The sequence below is a fragment of the Cervus canadensis genome, chromosome 25 (assembly GCF_019320065.1).
Source record: "Cervus canadensis isolate Bull #8, Minnesota chromosome 25, ASM1932006v1, whole genome shotgun sequence".
Classification (NCBI taxonomy): Eukaryota; Metazoa; Chordata; class Mammalia; order Artiodactyla; family Cervidae; genus Cervus; species Cervus canadensis.
The window spans coordinates 23,749,321-23,769,899 of record NC_057410.1 but is presented as its reverse complement, the minus strand read 5'-3'; the positions used below and the strand labels follow the sequence as shown (position 1 = coordinate 23,769,899).

The window sequence follows — 20,579 nt, the reverse complement described above, 5'->3', positions numbered from 1 at the left end:
GCCAGGGGATGGGTCTTCCCTGCACCCCAGCTTTTGCCCTGTGCTGGCCTCCCCAGAGGGTGGGGCAGCAACCTCACTCCTTCCCTAACTAAGTCACCTTGGCTTCTAGGGACTTCCTGGCCCTCCCGGCCCCCCAGGTGAAGGTGGAAAACCAGGTGACCAGGTGAGTATGGGGCTCTGTGAATCTGCAGCCTGTTTAGGTGGGAAGGTCTATTCTGATGCCCAGGAGGCAAGGGCGGGAGGGGGAACAAGGAGCCCAGTGAGGCAGGGAGGGTCTGGGACCCGCAGTCCAGCTCTCCACAGTCTGAGCTCAGCAGCTAGCAGGAGGGGCACTCGGCCAAGGCTCCGGGACAGAAAATCCTTGCTCTCTCACATTCTTCTTTGATCTTCAGGGTGTTCCTGGTGAAGCTGGAGCTCCCGGCCTCGTGGGTCCCAGGGTGAGTGTCCTGTTGGCCATTCCCAAGTGGCCTCTCTGAGCGGTTCTGCCTGCCTGTCCCAGCAGAACCGCAGCCCCGGGTCCTGGCCCGCCACTGCCCCCCTCCCGCCCACCAGTCCAGCTCCGCTCCTACCTCCCTGCGTCTCCCTGGCTCTCCGTTCTCTTCCGGCCTCCGCCTGACTGGTCCGTGATGTCTCCACTCCAGGGTGAACGAGGTTTCCCAGGAGAACGTGGCTCCCCCGGTTCCCAGGGCCTCCAGGGACCCCGCGGCCTCCCCGGCACTCCCGGCACCGATGGTCCCAAAGTAAGTGAGGCCGGTGTGGTCCTCCGGGTGGAAGGGGAGGGGGCTTGGGGGTTGAAGATGGAAGGAGGGAGGGATGGAGGGTGAGACCCAAAGGGGTCTGGGCAGAGGAAGAAGGGGAGGAAAGGGGGCTTGGAGTGCCCGGAGGAGGAGCTGCCCACCACAGAGTCCTCTCCCCCACAGGGCGCAGCTGGCCCAGCCGGCCCCCCTGGGGCTCAGGGCCCTCCAGGTCTGCAAGGCATGCCCGGCGAGAGGGGAGCAGCTGGTATCGCCGGACCCAAGGGAGACAGGGTGAGTACCGGGCTGAGCAGGCCTCCCCCACATTCCCTCCCACTCCCCACGGCACCCAGTCACCCTCTTGAGGAACTTGGCGGCCCCTCCACGGCTCTCTGACCTTTAGTGACATGATCCTCTGACACATCCCTCCATCTCACTTCTCTTACTGCTCGTCACCCACCCTGAGACCACAGCAAACCCCTCTTGACCAGGCTCTGACCCCCACCTGGAGCCCCATTCAGGGAGGACATTGAGCTGGCAAAGGGGGTCTTGGAGTGCCTCCCTGAGGTGGCCCGTTTTCTCTATTCCACAGGGTGATGTTGGTGAGAAAGGCCCCGAGGGCGCCCCCGGGAAGGACGGTGGACGAGTAAGTGGATGCTGGTGGCAGGCTCCCTGGGGTTGGGATGGGGACGGATGCAGGGATCCCATGCACTCAGGGGACAGAGGGGCCGTGTGTGACCATGGTCCCTGGTCCTGTCTCAGTTATGTGGGCTGGGCATCCGCAGGGCCTTCCCTGTCAACACTGGGACCCTGGGGTGAGAGGGCGTTCTGGGGGCCATGGAAGGATACACCAAGGGCCCCTGGGTGTGGGCAAAACCCCAGGCTCCCTGCTCGGCACCGCGTCCCTGGCTGCCTCTCCCGGGCCCTCACTCGGCCTTCTCTTCCCAGGGTCTGACTGGCCCCATCGGCCCCCCTGGCCCAGCCGGTGCCAATGGTGAGAAGGTGAGTCATGGACCCCTTTCTTCACTCTGCCCCCATCAGATCTCCTTCTCACCTCCTGCCAAAGACTGCTCTCTCTCCTCCCCTCAATCAACAGCTGTCACCCTCCTCTCCAACTGCTGTAAGGAGTGAGGGTGGGGGCCTTCTAAGCAGCAGAGTCCTGGCAGTGCAAGCCATTGAGGGAAGCAGAGGGGTGGGGCACAGGTGTCTTTCTCAACACTCTGAGGAGGCTGCAGGTGTGGCTGCGGGTCAACTGGGGAGACCGGAGCCCCCACCCGCCGTCAGGGCTGCTTCCTGGGTGCACTTTGCTCTGGAAGGGCCCCCTCTGAACCCACACCCCTCATCTCTGGCTTTTGTACCCCCTCCCCAACCTTAGGGAGAAGTTGGACCCCCTGGTCCTGCAGGAACTGCTGGTGCTCGAGGTGCCCCGGTGAGTATCTGCCTGGAGACTGGCCCTGCAGGGGTGTGGCTCCCTCCCTGCAGTTTGGGTCTGGGGATGGGGATGGGAGGAGAGATGAGAAAGGAAAGAGAGAAGGCACGCACCCCACTCCCATGATGTGATCATGGTGGAGGGCCTTCAGGTCCCCAGACCCTCTGGCCACAGGAGGCCTTCTGACCTGGGTCGGTTTGTTTAGGATGGAGCTCCCTGACCCCTTTACTCTGGGGGTTACTGCGCAGTAGGCTGGGCCAGGGCGGGCTCTGGGCTCCCAGGAGGGAACCGAGCAGGCAGGCAGCTAAGCCTCTGCGCTCCGGGCCTCTTTCCTCACAGGGCGAACGTGGAGAGACCGGCCCCCCTGGACCCGCTGGATTCGCCGGTCCCCCTGTGAGTGTCTCCGTCCACCTTCCCTGCCACACCTTCTACTCTGGTCATTCCCCAGCCCATGGGGGAGGGAGGGACAGGGCTTAAAGAGGAGGGGAAGGGCTCCTTTCCCTCCACGCCGATGTGACAGTCCCAACCTCAGAGCAGGCGCTCAGACCCAGGGTGGACATACACTCACACAAAGTCTCTGGCCCTTTGGGAGGAGTTGTTGCCCCCACTCACTGGCTTCCTCCTTCCCGAGCCAGGGTGCTGATGGCCAGCCTGGTGCCAAAGGTGAACAAGGAGAAGCTGGCCAGAAAGGTGATGCTGGTGCCCCCGGTCCTCAGGGCCCCTCTGGAGCTCCTGGGCCTCAGGTGGGTAAAACTGAGCTCCCCTGGGAGCTGACCCCCAGGACAGGGAAGCGGGGTGCAGGAGGAGGGGCCTGGGCAGGCCAAGGGCGGCTGGGAGGCCTGGCTGCTGCAGCCGCGGCGGAGGGCAGAGGCTGCATAAAGGAGGAGTTTGTACTCAGGGATGAAAGTTCAAGGAGCTATGCTACCCTGGCTTTTGTTGTCACGGGTGTGGGTGCCTGGTGGGGGCTGGAAGAGGGAACGCAGGTACCGCTTGTGTCTCCCTGAGTACATACAGCTCAGGCCGGAGCAGCCAGTCTCCTGGGAGACCCTGGTTGGGCTCTGAGGATGCCTAATGGGCTTCTCCTCCCAAGGTCTCCTGGAACATGAGTCTTCTACTGGTCGGGGTAGCAGGCCCGCCTGTGATAGCTTCTCCAGGCTGGGATGTTCATGTTGACAAAGCTGCATCTTTGTGGTCCTGGCTCTCAGGAGTCTGTGGTCGGGACGACTGGGCCTCACTGTCTCCCTTCTTCCTCCTCAGGGTCCTACTGGTGTGACTGGTCCTAAAGGAGCCCGAGGTGCTCAAGGCCCCCCGGTGAGTGAGGCCCCCATCCCCACTGTCGCTGGGCCGGTTGGAGGGCACTGGGGAGTGGGTGGCAGCTTCTCTCACACCCATCCTGGCCTCACAGGGGGAAGGACCGGCCCCAGAGGCTACGCCCCACCTCCTTCCTTCTTACGCACTTTTGCCCCCACCCATTCCACAGCCAAGTGGAAGAGAGGATCCCCCTAGAATCTAAATGCCCCAATCCAATCCTCCCCTGCAGAGGCAGCGAGAGGCAGTGGCCACACTCTGGGGGCCCTTTCTGCCTCTCTAACTCCCCTGGCTGCTCTGCACCCCCATGCCCCTTTCCACTCCAGCCTGTGAGACCAACCCCCCCAACCTTTGATTCTGGGGCCTCCTGAGGGTCCAAGGTGTTGAGTCTCCCCTCTCCTCACATAGGGAGCCACTGGATTCCCCGGAGCAGCTGGCCGCGTCGGACCCCCAGGTTCCAATGTGAGTGCCACCTTGGCTGGTTTCTACCTTACCCCTAGCAGGAGGCACAGGCAGGGGTCACAGAGTCTGGCCCAACTCCATGCACATCTTGTGCCCAGGCCCACACCTGGGAGGAGCAGTTAACTGACCGTGGGGACCTGTTCTCCGCGTGGAGAGCTGGGAGCAGGGGCGGTGCCCTTTTGCTGGCCATGGGCTTCTGCCTCCACTTCACTGTGGACACACGTTTCTTGAACACACTGTGCTTTATGAGAAAGTCTGCATCTCGCCCTCGGGGAGCTCACAGTAGGGGGAGGAGAGATGATAACTCACCGGGCTCACCAACACTGTCTAGTGCGGGGGGTGGGCGCAGAGGCTCCTGGCTGAGGGGATCGAGGTTGGAGCAATTCCCTGAGGACTGGTGGTGGGAGTGAGGCCACAGGGAAGGAAGCAGGAGAGTCAGAACAGGGAGAGTGTGCAGTGGCTAGAGAAGCCAGGCTGGCTGTCCAGAGCTCACGTGGAGTGAAGATGGAAGAGGTGGACCAAGGGGGTCAAGCTGCCCTTACTGTGGAGGAAGCCCCCAGAGGGTCATGGCAGCCTGGAGGGATGGGGAAGGGTGAGAGGAATTCTCACTTCCTGTGATTTGCTTCTCCTAGGGCAACCCTGGACCCCCCGGTCCTCCTGGTCCTTCTGGAAAAGATGGTCCTAAAGGTGCTCGAGGAGACAGCGGTCCCCCTGGCCGAGCTGGTGACCCTGGCCTCCAAGGTCCTGCTGGACCCCCTGGCGAGAAGGGAGAGCCTGGAGAGGATGGTCCTTCTGTAAGTCCCACCCCAGGGCCAAGGTCCCTGGGGAAGGGGTGCAAAGTGCCTGGGCTCCCAGAGCCTGGAGTTGGGGGGAGCAGGGCTGTGGGGCTGCCGGGAGGGGGTTGCTGCAGAAAGTGCTCTGCAGGGCAGGAGGAGCACTGACCCTGACCCCCGCAGTGGGCAGCTGGCCGCAGCACAGATGGGAGGCAGCTGCGTGCCACCTCTCAAGTTCTCACCTCCTTCCTCTTCTCCCTCAGGGTCCTGACGGTCCTCCAGGTCCTCAGGGTCTGGCTGGTCAGAGGGGCATCGTTGGTCTGCCTGGACAGCGTGGTGAGCGAGGATTCCCCGGTCTCCCCGGCCCCTCGGTAAGTGGGGACGACTCTTCCTCCAGGTGAGCCGGCCCCGCCTGGCTCAGGTGGAGGGTCTACACTGGGTGTTCTTGGTGGCCCAGCCACCTGCTCTGCACCCTTGGAACTGACCCCCGGTCAGCCTTTTCCCCGGAAGGGCTGAGAGGGGCCTCGGAGCACACACTCAGCCTCCTTGTTGCTGCCCCCAGGGTGAGCCTGGCAAGCAGGGAGCCCCTGGAGCATCTGGAGACCGAGGTCCCCCTGGCCCTGTGGGTCCTCCTGGCCTGACCGGTCCTGCTGGTGAGCCTGGACGTGAGGTGAGCAGTGGGTCCCACTGTGGGGACGGGGGAGCCCTGGAGGAGGGGGGTGACAGGGTGGGCCAAGCCCAAGTGCCCAGATGTGATGGGAAGGTTGTGACGAGAGAGAGAAGGCCAGGGAGACTAAGAGCTGGGTGCACGGGAGGGCGGCAGGAGGAAGCTAGGTGGGAAAGCTTTGGCTGGACGGTGGGGGGAATAAACCTGGGCTCCTGAGGGAGGACGGGGATGGTGGGCAGCTCTGATGGCGTCTGCTCCCCTTTACACAGGGAAGCCCCGGTGCTGACGGCCCCCCAGGCAGAGATGGCGCGGCTGGAGTCAAGGTGAGTGTCTCGTGCGGTGGGGTGGGAAGGACACTTCTTCAGCCTGGCAGGGTCGGGGACAGAGCCACGTCCCTCCTTGCCTCCTCTGGAAATTCCTCTCTGAGCCTGGGACCTCTCTCCTGACAGGGTGACCGTGGAGAGACTGGCGCTGCAGGTGCCCCTGGAGCTCCCGGGCCCCCTGGCTCTCCTGGCCCCGCCGGCCCAGTTGGCAAGCAGGGAGACCGAGGAGAAGCTGTGAGTATCTTGAGTCAGTAAAAGGCCATGGTGCAGGAGGGTGGCTGGGTGGGCAGGGAGCTCCTCTCCACCTCCCACCCTCCCCTGCCCTGCCCCAGGCCCCAGGGACAACCCTGGGTCTGGGCTGTGGAGCAGCTGCCTCGGTGCCCAGGCCATGGGCAGACGTGGAAGTGGGCCATCCTTGCCTTGGCTGCTCTCTGACGTTGCCCCCACTCTCCCCACAGGGCGCACAAGGTCCCATGGGACCCGCAGGACCTGCTGGAGCCCGGGGAATGCCAGTGAGTACCTGAGTGCCCGGTGCTGGGTCCTGACGGGGAGGCTCGGTGGCAGGGGGCAGGGGGGGTGTCGCGCAGGGACCTGGGGCTCCTTGGCGCAGGTGAAGCCGGCAGAGGGCTCTTGCTCTGGGCTGAGCTGACCCAACCTGTGTCTGTGTGTCTCGTTTCCAGGGCCCTCAAGGCCCCCGAGGTGACAAGGGAGAAACTGGAGAGGCTGGCGAGAGGGGACTGAAGGGACACCGTGGCTTCACCGGTCTGCAGGGTCTGCCCGGCCCCCCTGTGAGTGCTATTGTCTGTGCTTGGCTCCCCAGGGCCTCCCACTCTGCAGGGACCACTTAAGTTTCCCAGGCTGCTGAAGTGACTTGGGATGATCCTAAGAAATGTCCGGGCCTGGACCTCCTCCGGGTCGGAGGGAGGAGCCCATGGAAGGGGCATGGGGCTGGGGGTGGGGGAGCAGATACATGTCCCAGCCAGCTCCCAAAGTATATACCCATTCAAGAAGGCCTCCCAGCCTGGGGCCCGTCTGTGCTGACCTCTGACCTTGGCCTCTTCCTTCCGCACAGGGTCCTTCTGGAGACCAGGGTGCTTCCGGTCCTGCAGGTCCTTCTGGCCCCAGAGTGAGTGAGAGGGAGTGAGCCCTCCCTCGGGGTGGGGCCAGGGTGCTGGGCAGGTGTCTGAGGAGGAGGGGAGTGTGGCTGCTTCTGGGGAAGCCTTGGCCTCAGGGGCCTTCACCGGGCAGCGGAGGCGGGACCAGCTTGGTGAGAATGCGGCCAGAGAAGAACCCGAGACCCCAGGATGAATATATGAGTGGCTCTCGGCTGTCAAATAGCCCCCCCTGGGAACAAGGGTTTACAGAGAGGATTGTAGGAGGGTAGGAAAGCTGTCAGGCCACCCTGCTGGTTCTCAGCCACACACAGGCCAGCATGGGGTTCCGTGACTGAGAAGTGAGGAAAATCGGGAACAGAGTGGCTAGTGCTAGGAGGGCCCCCTCCCCAACCCCAGGTCCTCCCCACCTTCCCTTTGTTGATGCTCTTTCCTCACTGCCTGCCTCTCTCCTGGCCTGCAGGGTCCTCCTGGCCCCGTCGGTCCCTCTGGCAAAGATGGTGCTAATGGAATCCCTGGCCCCATTGGACCTCCTGGACCCCGTGGACGTTCTGGCGAGACTGGCCCTGCTGTGAGTGTGCAGACCCCGACCTGCTGTGTGGGGCCTTCGCAGCACTGGGCGGCTGGAGCTATCTGACACTAAGGGCTTCTTTCGGGGTGTCTGCCTGCAGCTAATGTGACAGCACCCTTTATCCTGGGAGCCCCCTGGAGGTTCAGAGGGTCCACGGGAAGCAGAAGAGAGGGGCTAATGAAAGAATAAGGCACATTCTGTGGTTTTCTTGATCCTGTCCCATTGCATGTACACACACATCCTCAACCTCATGGGATGGGAAAAGAAATTCTATTGATGGTACATTCTAGAAGGTGGGGATGGACACAGGAAGGGTGGCGTCCCTGTCATTCCTGGCTGATTTCTCTGTTCCCTGCTGCAGGGTCCTCCTGGAAACCCTGGACCCCCTGGCCCTCCTGGCCCCCCCGGTCCTGGCATTGACATGTCTGCCTTTGCTGGCCTCGGCCAGAGAGAGAAGGGCCCCGACCCCCTGCAGTACATGCGGGCCGATGAGGCAGCCGGCAACCTGAGACAGCATGATGCCGAGGTGGACGCCACACTCAAGTCCCTCAACAACCAGATCGAGAGCCTCCGCAGCCCCGAGGGCTCCCGCAAGAACCCAGCTCGCACCTGCCGAGACCTGAAACTCTGCCACCCTGAGTGGAAGAGCGGTGAGGACCCCCACCACAGAGAGCAGGCGGTCAGCCCCCTGGGCCCAGCCCCGCTCAGAACACAGGAGCAGAGTCAGACCTGGAAGGGTCTAGCATGGGTGTCCCCCTGCACCCACATCTCACAGCAGAGAAACTGCAGCCTTGGCCCTGTCCTGCCATGGCCACACGGCGGAAGTGATGTCAGGGTCAAGTTCCATCCAGGCTGGCCCTGAGCCTGCCCTTCTGCGTGCACCCATTTAGCCCTGGATGTTCCCCTGGCCCATTCCCTCCTCCTCCCCTCCCTTTGGCTGCATGTGGCCCTCACACCCTGCTCCTCTCCCCCTGGGTGTCCCCATAGGCCTATCTGTCACTCCAGGCAGGCCTGGCTTTCTCAGGAGCGTGTGTCTGTGCCTATCTGAGCCCCGATGGGGTGTTGCCTCCCCACTGCAGGAGACTACTGGATCGACCCCAACCAGGGCTGCACCCTGGATGCCATGAAGGTTTTCTGCAACATGGAGACTGGCGAGACCTGCGTCTACCCCAACCCAGCCAGTGTTCCCAAGAAGAACTGGTGGAGCAGCAAGAGCAAGGACAAGAAACACATCTGGTTTGGAGAAACCATCAACGGTGGCTTCCATGTGAGTCCGCCTCTTGCTCTAGGCTGTGGAGGGGGCCTCAAAACCTCCCTCTGCTTTCTTCTGGGGAGTTTTCAGCACCTTGTTCACATTCCCACCAGTTCTGGGTGAGAGAGGGGGCTTAAGAGGAAGGAAGGAGGAGATAGGATTTTTTTTTCCCCATTTAAGAGGTGGAAGAAGAGGTCCTCGGAGGCCTGCTCCACTTTCTGGAAGCAAAAATGTCTTCCCAGTGACCCCTCCCCTAGCCCCCTTCAGCTCCTCCTCACCCCGGTCAGCTGGCAGCCCCCATCCCCGGGCCTCATGCTGCTGCCTTCCATCCTCACAGTTCAGCTATGGAGATGACAACCTGGCTCCCAACACCGCCAACGTCCAGATGACCTTCCTCCGCCTGCTGTCCACCGAGGGCTCCCAGAACATCACCTACCACTGCAAGAACAGCATTGCCTACCTGGACGAAGCTGCTGGCAACCTCAAGAAGGCTCTGCTCATCCAGGGCTCCAACGACGTGGAGATCCGGGCTGAGGGCAACAGCAGGTTCACATACACCGTTCTGAAGGATGACTGCACGGTGAGTCAGGCGGGCTGGGCCACCAAAGAGAGAGAGAGCTTCCCGGGGCCCAGGGCTCAGGCTGGAGCAGGCTGAGGGCTGGTCCACAGCGGGCGTCGTGGTCCTAAAGGGGCATGCATGTAAGGAGCTGTGTAGGGACGACACACCAGCAACAGCTGGCAGAGATGAGCGTGTCGGTTCTGACTCCTCCCCTCCCTCGGTCAGTGTGTGGTGACTGGTAGGAACAGTCATGCAGTGTGTGGGGGCCTCTGCCCTTGCAGGGGGGGTGCTCACTGTAGGGGATGGGGAGGAGAAGGGCGGGGGCCAGGGGAGGCTCTGCTGCTGAGAACTAGAGTCTGGAATCGAGGTGGAGGTCAATCCATAAGAGAACTAGAGCCCCCCAGGGTGTTCTGCACTTGGTGTTCTGTGATGCTTGGTTTTCCTGATCACAAGGCATCCACTGACTCTCCTCTTGTTCTCCCCTAGAAACACACCGGTAAGTGGGGCCAGACTATGATCGAGTACCGGTCACAGAAGACCTCACGTCTCCCCATCATTGACATTGCACCCATGGACATAGGAGGGCCCGAGCAGGAATTCGGTGTGGACATAGGGCCTGTCTGCTTCTTGTAAAAACCCGAACCCAGAACCAACACAATCCATTGCAAACCCAAAGGACCCAAGTACTTTCCAATCCCAGTCACTCTAGGACTCTGCACTGAATGGCTGATCTGACCTGACGCCCATTCATCCCACCCGCTCACAGTCTGGACTTTGCTCCCCTCTCTAAGAGACCTGAACTGGGCAGACTGCAAAATAAAATCTCGGTGTTCTATTTATTTATTGTCTTCCTGTAAGACCTTTGGGTCAAGGCAGAGACAGGAAACTAACTGGTGTGAGTCAAATGCCCCCTGAGTGACTGCCCCCCAGCCCAGGCAAGAGGCCCCCCTGCAGGTGCCGGGCGCGGGAACTGTGTGTGTCCTACACAATGGTGCTATTCTGTGTCAAACACCTCTGTATTTTTTAAGACGTCAATTGATATTAAAAACAAAAAAATTATTGGAAAGTACATACTGGCTTGTGCTTCGTGCTTTATTTATTTTCCACGAGTCCTGGATTCTGTGGGCAGGACAAAACGGCTATTCTCAGGCCTTCTCTTGACTGAAGCCACACTGCCTGGTTTAGCCACCACACACAAACTTGCCTTTTTTTTGTAACCCTTGGCACTGAGTGGAGCCCAGGGGTGGACGAGAAACAGAGACCCAAGGTTTGGGAAGGGAGGCGCAAGGCGGAGGTGGGGGGGCTTGTTCTTGAGTGTAAACCCGGGCACACTTCCAGGGTGGATTAGTGCAAGAGGAGAGATGCGCTCTGAGCTCGGATGGGGATTGTGGGGTGGGGGTGGTCGGGCTGCATCCTGCTACTGGGGAGAGATCAGAGATGCTCCATGGGAGGGGGTGGTGCATGATGTGGGGAGGGGAGTGAATCCACAGAGGCCCATGGTAAGTGCACATAATCAGACAATCTTGCTGACCTACTTATCTATGTCTTTCCCTAAGACTTTAGTTCAAGGAGAAGTATTAGGGCTAAACACTCACCCCTTATTCCTTTTTCCTGGCCTCTATTCCTCACTTCCTGGGCTGGCACTTGAAGCTTCCACGGATGTCTTCTCAACTGTGGGCTTATGAATGGACAGCCTTCCACTTCTTGCTTTTCAAAGACTTGTGTATGTGGGGCAAAACATGAGGAAGTGGACATCTTTTCCACTAGAGGGGGCTGGTGGATGACAAACCAAAAGAGTACTATGCAAACATAATTAAAAGAGCTCTCTCATAATTTAAACAACACTGCTAAATACCAAAAGAGCTAATGGGGGCAGTGTGGAGCAGTACAGGGGTGCTTATGAAAACTTCCTCAGACCACAGGTGGAGGTGATAGTTGAGTTTGGTTCCAATGTGTCAGCCACACTCAAAGCCCATCCTGCCCCTTGACTCACTTCACTGGCCATGGTGGAGTCAGAGCCACTCACTCTACAATCGCTCAGTAGATCCCAACCATCAGCTCAGACCCTGGTAAGAGGAGTCCCCTGTGCACCAGGATATTAAGCTGATCCTTTGCAGCCCACCCATTTCCCCGACACCCAGTTAAAACCTAGAAATAATAGCAACTGCTGTATAGGTAACGATGAATGGACCAGAAGGTGGAGCTCAAGGGAAAAGAAGCAGCAGGACAGAAAGCCCTGCATCTGCGGTCAGATCAAAACCACCCCGGGTGGCAGTGCTGCAACGCAGTATTACTGCCCCCTTGTCTTAAACTGGGCCAGAAGCTTGCCGCTGATTCCCATGATCCCTGATGCCCCCAGGAAAGGCAGGTCTCTCCAGGCACAGTAACCTCTCAGATAACATTTTGACCCCAGCAGGACTGGGTGGACAGACCTGGTTGACTAGCTGTAGTCCTCAGTCAGGTTATTGTCCCTTTGTGGAGCTTCCTCATTGCTATGAAAGTGTCCAGCCTCAAAGGGCTTTAGTTTCTGGCACTGCGTGGAACCCAGGAGTCTGACTCCACTGAAGACTTACTCAAGATCCTGGGTACATCACAAACTTCTAAAATAGTTTCCTCTTCTAAAGAAGAGAAGAAACAGAATGAAACTTGAGGTGGTGAAGAGTCTTACTTTAAAAGGCAAAGAATAAGGATTATTTTTGCCCAGAGAAATATTTAGGACCCCTAGATTCATGTAGAACTTTTACAAACAGACTGATTCTTTCAATAATTTGTTTCACATCTGGGGCTAGAAACCCTAGCAGGAAAGTTGACCTAGAGGTCTCAGGGATCCTACTTTGGGGTAACTAGTGTTGCAGAACAGGTAGTAGAAGTATACTGTAGCTTCTAAGGGACCTGGTATTGTTGGCATATAATTGTGAATAGTGTTCTTGTGGTTTGGGACCTCATCAAACCTATAAGCTTTTGCACAGCAAAGGAAACCATAAACAAAACAAAAAGACAACTTATGGACTGAGAGAAAATACTTGCAAATGATGAAACTGACAAGGGCTTAAGTTCCAAAATACACAAACAGCTCATACAAATAAATAACAACAACAAAAAACAGCCCAACTGGAAAAATAGGCAGAAGACCTAAATAGACATTTCTCCAAAGAAGACATACATGTGGCCAATAGACACATGAAAAGATACTCAACATCATTATTAGAGAAATAAAACTACAAAGAGGTACCACCTCACACTGGTCAGAATGGCCATCATTAACAAGTCTACAAATAATAAATGTGGAAGAGGGTATGGAGAAAAGGGAACCCTCCTACACTGTTGGTGGGAATGTAAATTGGTACAGCCACTATGGAAGACATTATGCAAGTTCTTCAAAAAATCTGGAAATAGAGTAGCCGTATGATCCAGCAATCCCACTCCTGGGCAATGGCCAGACAAAACTGTAACTCCAAAAGATACATGCACCCCTAAGTTCATAGCAGCACTATTTACAGTAGCCAAGACATGGAAACAACCTAAATGTCCATCAACAGATCAACGGATAAAGGTGTGCTATGTGTATGTGTGTGTGTATATATATATATCTCACATGGAATATATGGTAATATCACTCAGCCATAAAAAAAGAACAAAATAATGCCATTTGCAGCAACACAGATGGACCCAGAAATTAAATGAAGTAAGTCAGAAAGACAAATACCATATATCACTTATATGTGGAGTCTAAAGTACAACACAAATGAACACACTTATGAAACAGGAAAAAAGACTCACAGACATAGAGAAGAGACTTGTGTCTGACAAGGGGAAGGGAAGGAGGGGGAAGGAACAGTTGGGAGTTTGGAATTAAGGTGCAAACAATTTTATATAGGTTGGATAAACAATAAGGTTCTATGGCATAGCATAGGGAACTAAAGTCAATATCCTGTGATAAACCATAAAGGGAAAGAATATGAAAAAGAATATATACATATATAACTGAATCACTTTGCTGCACAGCAGAAATTAACACAAATAGTAAATCAACTATACTTTAAAAAAATTTTAAGAAGAAATGCATTCCTTCCGAATCTCAATCCAGTATAAATACAAAGGTGATGGCAATGACACCTGAGCCAACCACTTCCTCTATTTTGGCGTTGCTGAGAGAAAATTCTATATGCATTTGTTCAAGTATTAACAGAGAGCATGACACAACTACTCAGAGCATCCCACAGTGCAGGATGGGATACTGAGGATATAAACAGATATGAGAGTTTATAGTGTCATTAGATCACTTATTCTTTTATGTTTAAAAATGTAACTGTGCTCATTTGAATATTATAGCTGTATTTAAAGACAATGTTGTGATGCAAGAAATGCTACTGAGGCACACGGTCACAAAAAGTTAACTCAAAACTGAAGTACTAATAGGAGTAGCTTTTTGAGAATCACATGAAAAATATGCTGGAGGCTGTTTGGAAAATGGGAAAAGAAAAAATGAAGCAATATGAACATTGTCTAGTATTTAGGGCATGTTCTCAAAACTGGTGCACATGTGCCTCCATATAAGTCATGTTTCATCATTTACACAGAGAACAGTCATCACCATCATGTACATACAGACCGTTAAAGGATTCAGGCTAACAGGGAAACTCAGCTTTTGGGTTACACAATCATGGTCAGAATCAGCCAAACAGCCAGGAAATTTAGCCTCAGTCTGAAGACTCAGAGTGCAAAAATCACTAATGCTGAAAATCAAGCTATGGGAATGGGGGTAAAAAAAACAGACCCTCAGCCACCACCTACTGCTATTAGGTATTTCCCGAAGCACCAGAGCACGAGAAGGAGCTGGAGCCTATCTTAGCGGAGCTCTGAAACCGAAACTACTCAAGCTTCCCCCAGATGCCCTGCCACCCGGGGGCTGGAGCCTGCTCTGCAGTGGCCAAGAGAGTGGAGTTCAAGAAACTTGCAACTTCACACCAGGCCCTCTTAATCAGCAAGTTACTCCTCCTCAGACGGTAAAGAATCTGCCTGCAGTGCAGGAGACCCAGGTTCAATCCCTGGGTTGGGAAGATCCACTGGAGAAGAAAATGGCAACCCACTCCAGTATTCTTGCCTGGAGAATCCCATGGACAGAGGATCCTGGGGGGCTATGGTCCACGGGGTCGCAAAGAGTCAGACACGACAGAGTGACTAACACTGCTGCTACTATTCCTCCTCAGAGAAGCAGCTTCTCACTTCTCAGGCACCACTGCGCTACCTCTTCCAGCCTCCAGGGGGCACTAGAACAGCGCTAGGACAGCCTGTCACCACCAGAGGCAGACGGACAGGAGCCAGGCTTCCCTGGCAGGGGGCTGCTTTCCCTGACAGGCGCTCACAGCGACAGGGCTTCTCTTCCCTTCCTATCCTGTGCTGACCCTCTGCGCAGGCCACTGTTCTATGGTCCCCCAGAGGTGCCTACCTGAGACATCCAGAAAATCAGAGGACACACAGATCAATCAAAAGCAGGGTTTATTTTTTTTTTTTTACCAAACTCCCCAATCCATGTTCCAGCCAATGGATGAAGGGTAAATTACAGCCCACATAGACTCTTAGTAAAAACAATTTTAACTTTCTACAGAAAAAAAAAAAGTGTTTGTTTGTTTTTTTTAAATAAAGTTCCTAGGCATTTGGAAACAGATGAAAAACTTTCACATGTTGAATGTTCTGTGCTTTCTTCTTCAATGTATTCAAATGCTCCCTCCCTGCTGCTGTTTCTGTGCAGAGGCCCCTTCTGCAGCTGCACTGACAGTCCTAGTTCCGTATCATTGTATCGTCTGATAACCTAGAACCGTGGTATGGTTTCAATTTATAACGCCACCCCCCTCCCCAAACAGCTGAAAAGGTCTCAATCAAACTCCTCAAACCTTCTCTGAGTGCCTACTAATTTGCTTGGCATCGGCTAGGTGCGAGGCAGTGATCCTGCTGGTTCTGAGAAAGGTCAATGGTGCTACAGGGAGGACTTTTCCTCCCAAGTGGCTGGGGATTGAGAGAACCAATTTCTCCTCTGGTTCTACCACTTGGAGCAGGTACAGGGTTCAGGTCCTGGGAAGAGAAGCTGTGTCTCTTCTGACAGGTGCTGCCATGGAAGAACCGAGAGCAGTTTCTAAACAGTTGTGGAATTTACTCCACAATCCACATAGTGATGTGTCTCCAAGGAGCTCTGGGTCATGTGGCCAATGTAGGAAATCTTCACCGAAGTTCTAGGGAAAATAAAACTGAGAAGAATTAATTCTGTTTCTGAGATAAATTAAGTAAGAGAGATTGCCTAAATAAATTCTTGCAAGCTCAGGCGATAACACACAGGTCTCAGATGCATGTCTTCATGGTTACACAACCAGGAAGTCAGAGGATCTTTTCATATCCCCAGAGACTCTTTGCCCTGAGATGACCTTCTAAATAAGTGGTTCTCAGCTGGGGACATTTTTACCCCACAGGGAACTTCTGGCAGTGTCTAGACATTTGGGGTTGTTACAGCTGAGCGGGGGAGGAGGTAAGCCTCTAGCAGGTAAGGGCCAGGGATGCTGTAAAACACCCCTATAATACACGGAACAGCCCCTCACAACAAAGAACTGTCTGGCCCAAAATGTCAACAGTGCCAAGGCTAAAAAACCCTACTCTAAATCCTCATATTTCAAATGTCTGCAGCAGGCCCTTGTCACTTGCAAATTTAATTGTTACGGTTCTAAAAATAACCCTACAGGTCCATGACATGTGGTAATTTGTGCGGTTAGAGAGTAAGTCTGGCTGGATGCCCTGGGCTTACGCCTTGAGAAAGCCTTTACTTGTCCCATGAGGATTCTACAGCGATCACACAACTTGACCCCATTTTATGGAGAAAATTCTTTATCTAACTGCTTCCTGTGAGTCTGGTGACACTTGGACACTGCATCCAGAGGACAGCAGGGCTCTGCCGTGACTGAGCCTACGGTGCTCCCAGCATAATCTCTTTGCCTGTGGGTCCCATAGGCTCTCAAGCAAAGCTGGCCCGCTCACGTGGCCTGACAGTCCAGGCCCTGGGCACAAAGAAATGAGCAACATACCGAATGAAGACCACTATGTTGTGCACTCCGATATAGGGTAACGTGCAGAAGAAGCTGTCAAACAACAAACAAAGAAATGGTCAGTTTAAGTGTTTTAATTTGAGGGGAAAAAAAAGGAGAATCAGCAGGAATGCTGAGTTACCCTGTCAAACGGAGGAGCAGTCAGCCCCATCTGGGTGCTTCCCCTGCCCGACACCAGCCCTCCTGGCCTAAGCACTGTCCTGGCTTACTGGTTCTGGGTCTCCACAGTGTTCTTCCATCCTCCCCCATCACTATCTTCTTGGTTTGTTTTTTTTTTTTTTTTTAATGCCCATCACAAATGCTGGAGTTTGGAAATGTTTCTAGTGGCCTAATGTTCTCTTTTCAGAAATCTGAGCACTTGAGTCACATATCAAATACCACACCCTCCAAAAAAAATCTCAAGATAGCGAACTTAGAGGCTAAAAGGCTGAAAATTTAGGCAGGACCAGCTCCCCTCAATTGAGCTCAACTCAGAACCCCTTTCATCCCATAAAACACACACATATAGAGAACACTGTCCTTACTACACATAGGAATATGGTCCTCCCATCTCGGCCTTTGCAGTAAAATTCACCTGAAAACAAGACACCAGAGTCAGTCCGTGGCCAGGCAAGCTTGACACAGAACAATTCTATTACTAGCAACCCAAGAACCTGAGAGCATTCTTCTATCACATATAAAATATTTCCCCCAGATTGTCACTAATCCTAAGATCATACGCCTCTAACAAAACATCCCACCTCTTCCCTTTTGAGAGGTCAGTGGGCCCCAGATTATCATAAGGCCTCTTCTTGATTGTTGGTGAATTGTTTTCTCCTACAAATTCTTGTTTCTGTAACACTTAATTCTTAGCTGATTTTTTCCCTAATTTTTCATAATTATAGAGCTTGTCAGATCTTCCTCATCAACTAGTTCCTACCAGTAGAAATGAGGAGAGGGAGAGGAAAGGAACGAGGCAACAGCATTCCACAGCCCAGCAGGGCCAGGCTCCTAAAAGCAGGCATACCAGGTGCTCGCTCCGAGGTGGAATGTGGGAGATGTTAGTTGTCATGTACGATCCAACCACAGTGTTCATGTACTGAACCTCGCTGGACAGGCTGGTCACCGCCACGGAGTAGAAGTTGGAGTTTCTAATTTTCAGGGTGGCCTGCGTCAGTGCCAGTGAGGAAACACGTTAAGTGTCCTGGGTACAAGACTTGCAGGTGCACAACCCAGGAAGGGCAGCCCTAATCTTACCGTGATGGCGAGGATGACAAGGGACCTCTGCTCATTAAATGTGACTTTTACCACTTTGATGCCATCATCATCCACGAGGACTGAATGTGGAAACAGGAAGAAAACCACCAAACCGGACGCCAGGAGGCAGAGCAGGACAGACAGGAGGACATACTGCTTACTGCAAATGACAAAGTACACAACCAACCCTGGAAGTCAGATATCAAGGGCCAACGAGTCGAGATAAAACGCAAAACCAGGAATGAGGAGGGGAGGGACAAGAAATTGCACAGGGCCAGGAATCGCAAACCAGGCAAGAAGGGGTAGAGCGGGAGAAGGCTTTCAAAGCCCTCTGAATGCGGTCTGCAATCTGGGAAAAGAAGCTGATGAGAGGAACTGTGTGGACACAAACATCTCTTCCTCTGCCAGGACACCCTCTTCTCCAATTCCTTCCAATTCAGCTCCTTCACTTGAGCCTCGGCCCTCAGAATGTTTCTAGCTTCAAGTTTCCTTCCCCAGGTTGCGATGAAGACAGAGACATCTTGCTTGAGCAAAAAGTATTAAAGGAAGTGGGGAGTTTTACAAGAATAGATAACATTTTCCAAAAGTGAACTGGCATTCATGCACAGAAAAAAGGACTAGGGACTGCTGTAGGCATTAACAGGCGAGACTCAGATGACTCACGTTCTCTGAGGACGCAACCGCTGATCGCTGTGAGGGATCAAAGCCACCAACTCATTAACTTGCTCTAGAAAAGAAACAATTGACAATTTTTATAAAATAAATCCCACATGTGACAGTACTTTCCTTCACATACACAGTAGCCTGTCACAACATATACTCGTCCGGGATTATTTGTTTCTAAGATACTCGTTTCACATATTGGGTCTCATGAACAAGAAACAAACAAATCTGCAGAGAGTACTACAAATTACAAAACATCTATCAGCGCTGCCAGAGCGCTGACATGGAAGCTGAGAAATCTAGGATCTCAGGACTTCCCTGATGGTTCAGTGACTGAGACTGGGTGCTCCCAATGCAGGGGGCCTGGGTTCTATCCCTGGTCAGGGAACGAGATTCCACATGCCGCAATTCAAGATGCTGCATGCCGCAACAAACCCAGAGCAACCAAATAAATAAATATTAAGAAGAAGAAGAAATCTCGGATCTCGTTCTGGCTTTACTGCATGGCCTTGAGCTGAGACACGGTTATGAACTGCTAAGTCATTACCTCTCTAGGCCATTGTGTCCTCATCTATAATATGAAGGCTTTGGATTGAATGATTTCTAAGATTTTTACCAACTTTAAACCTCTGTGACCCTCCATCTACACTGCTAAGACTTTTTGAGAGCCAACTTAGTGATGGATAATTCTATACCCAATCCAGGCTCCAGTCCTGGGCATGTTTTTCTCCCCCAACTTGATTTTTTTTTTTTTTCAGACCTTAGGTTGTTAATGATTCACTATCTGCTTCCTTGAATAGAAGCTTCCAAGATGGTGTCTGCTCCTCCTCCCCCACAAAGCCATGCCAGGCCCTGAGTGCCAGCAATGGAGAAATGTACTTGTCAAACTGCAGAATGTAGAGCAAACCACGTGTTCCAAACCAAGGAAGCAACAAACAGAGGAGTGAAAGTGAAGAAAAGTAAGCCTTTCAAATATCGGGAAACCCAGAGAAGCTGTGGAACCTGCCCAAGTTTATGAATCCAGCTGAGCTGACTCCTACTCAGGGCATGGTCTGTGACCGTGGAACTGCTGCAAGGAAAAAAGTTCAGTCTGGGAGAGAGGAGAAGTCTTGTGGGTATCCTGGCATTCTCCTTGTGGAATCATCTTTTACCATGATCACCAAAGACTCTCACCTGGAATGTAGCCTGTCCCCTGACACGTGAGACAGGTAATGCTATCTCGCCCGGTGAACTCCACATAGGGGAACTGAGCAATGGCCTCCTGCTGCTCCCGTTCGGCCAGAGAATCCTCAGTGTCATCTGCTTTCCTTCGCTTGCTGAAAGGCCGGTGAGCATAGATAGAATGAGGGGACCCCATGGCCAGGATGTGCGCCTTGTGTCATGTCCTAGGATGCAAAGAGGCAAGTGAGTGCGTGTTACTGGCTGTGCATCTCTATGCGAAAAGTGTAACACAAAAATGACCAATTTCCCCTCCCGAGTGTGATCCCAAACACCTGAATAATTTCTACCAAGCCCCTCATTTTCTACTAGGGCTCCCTAACCCACCACCGACTCTCAACACATAGCCTGGGGGAACAGGGGCCACGTTCGCCAATCTGCCCAGCTCCTCATCGCCCCAGGAATCGGGGCACCCCAGCTCCCAAGAGGTCCAGGCTCACCCCTTCTGTCTGCTACTTGCAAACTCTGTGTCTTCCTAGAAAAAAACCTTCCCGGACAAACAACAAGCCCCAAATTAATAACAGGCCTCAGAGAGTCCCCACTCTTCCGCCCCCAGCTCCAGGAGGCGGGCCCAGTTCACGCCCCTTGTCAAAAAGCGCGCTCCGAGCCCACCAGAGTCGCCCAGGCGGGAGCGAACGCCGAAGACCCCAGACCTGCAGGACACGAACTACCGGCAGCTCCTCTCCGGGCCGGACCCTCCTGCCTCCCGCCGGATGCCGCGGGTTTACCTGCCTGCCGAGTGTTTAGAGCTGCACGCACCCGGTGCGCATGCACTCGGCGCGCGAGCCGGCTCGGGGACGCAGGCGTGAGCGCGCGCGTGCGCTCTTCGAAGCCCAGCCGGCGGCGCCGATAGAGGGCAGCAGAGAGAGGAGAGCGGCGCGGGGTGGCGAGCGGCGCCTCTCGGGGCTTGAAGCTGGTGGACCAGTGGAGATGCTCCGCGGTCCCCCAGAAACACTGGGAAAGGTTCCAGAGAAGGGTCGAGTGAAGGCTCCAGATGAAGAGGGAGGCGGAAAGCGCTGGCAGCCAAAACCATTCTCAGCTAATCTTTGAGCACAGAAGTTGTGAAGACGCTGAGGGTAGAAAGATGCATCACAGAACCTGCCCTCAACCTGCTTCAGGGCGTCCCCAGCCCTAGAGACAGACAGACAGACACACACACACCATGCACGTGAGGGGTTAGA

At 54.3% G+C, this 20,579-nt stretch overlaps 2 protein-coding genes across 5 annotated transcripts in view; one reads left to right on the top strand and one right to left on the bottom strand.

Moving 5' to 3' along the window:
* Positions 1 to 10,259, top strand: part of COL2A1 (collagen type II alpha 1 chain) — a 30,406-nt gene extending 20,147 nt beyond the window's left edge. For both annotated transcript variants that reach the window (XM_043446448.1, XM_043446447.1), the window contains 24 exons: positions 110 to 163; positions 393 to 437; positions 642 to 740; positions 921 to 1,028; positions 1,327 to 1,380; positions 1,683 to 1,736; positions 2,110 to 2,163; positions 2,503 to 2,556; positions 2,799 to 2,906; positions 3,421 to 3,474; positions 3,880 to 3,933; positions 4,566 to 4,727; positions 4,970 to 5,077; positions 5,269 to 5,376; positions 5,643 to 5,696; positions 5,823 to 5,930; positions 6,155 to 6,208; positions 6,377 to 6,484; positions 6,769 to 6,822; positions 7,272 to 7,379; positions 7,741 to 8,029; positions 8,459 to 8,646; positions 8,969 to 9,211; positions 9,677 to 10,259. In XM_043446448.1, coding sequence (XP_043302383.1) covers positions 110 to 163; positions 393 to 437; positions 642 to 740; positions 921 to 1,028; positions 1,327 to 1,380; positions 1,683 to 1,736; positions 2,110 to 2,163; positions 2,503 to 2,556; positions 2,799 to 2,906; positions 3,421 to 3,474; positions 3,880 to 3,933; positions 4,566 to 4,727; positions 4,970 to 5,077; positions 5,269 to 5,376; positions 5,643 to 5,696; positions 5,823 to 5,930; positions 6,155 to 6,208; positions 6,377 to 6,484; positions 6,769 to 6,822; positions 7,272 to 7,379; positions 7,741 to 8,029; positions 8,459 to 8,646; positions 8,969 to 9,211; positions 9,677 to 9,823 — 2,469 coding nt within the window. In that variant the 3' untranslated portion in view covers positions 9,824 to 10,259. The remainder of the gene's footprint in view (positions 1 to 109; positions 164 to 392; positions 438 to 641; positions 741 to 920; positions 1,029 to 1,326; positions 1,381 to 1,682; positions 1,737 to 2,109; positions 2,164 to 2,502; positions 2,557 to 2,798; positions 2,907 to 3,420; positions 3,475 to 3,879; positions 3,934 to 4,565; positions 4,728 to 4,969; positions 5,078 to 5,268; positions 5,377 to 5,642; positions 5,697 to 5,822; positions 5,931 to 6,154; positions 6,209 to 6,376; positions 6,485 to 6,768; positions 6,823 to 7,271; positions 7,380 to 7,740; positions 8,030 to 8,458; positions 8,647 to 8,968; positions 9,212 to 9,676) is intronic.
* Positions 10,260 to 14,672: 4,413 nt separating this feature from the next.
* TMEM106C (transmembrane protein 106C) lies at positions 14,673 to 20,191 on the bottom strand. 3 transcript variants are annotated; one of them, XM_043447138.1, is made up of 8 exons: positions 20,052 to 20,191; positions 19,354 to 19,565; positions 18,181 to 18,244; positions 17,518 to 17,677; positions 17,288 to 17,428; positions 16,806 to 16,855; positions 16,261 to 16,314; positions 14,673 to 15,420 (listed from the first exon to the last, which is right to left on the bottom strand). In XM_043447138.1, the coding sequence occupies exons 2-8, from the start codon at positions 19,535 to 19,537 to the stop codon at positions 15,324 to 15,326; spliced, it is 750 nt and encodes a 249-aa protein (XP_043303073.1). In that variant the 5' UTR covers positions 19,538 to 19,565; positions 20,052 to 20,191; the 3' UTR covers positions 14,673 to 15,323. The 3 variants fall into 3 exon arrangements, with proteins under 3 accessions (XP_043303073.1, XP_043303074.1, XP_043303075.1); XM_043447139.1 differs by having other exon boundaries at positions 20,011 to 20,172; XM_043447140.1 differs by lacking the exon at positions 20,052 to 20,191 and adding an exon at positions 19,839 to 19,992.
* Between the last annotated feature and the right edge of the window lie 388 nt (positions 20,192 to 20,579).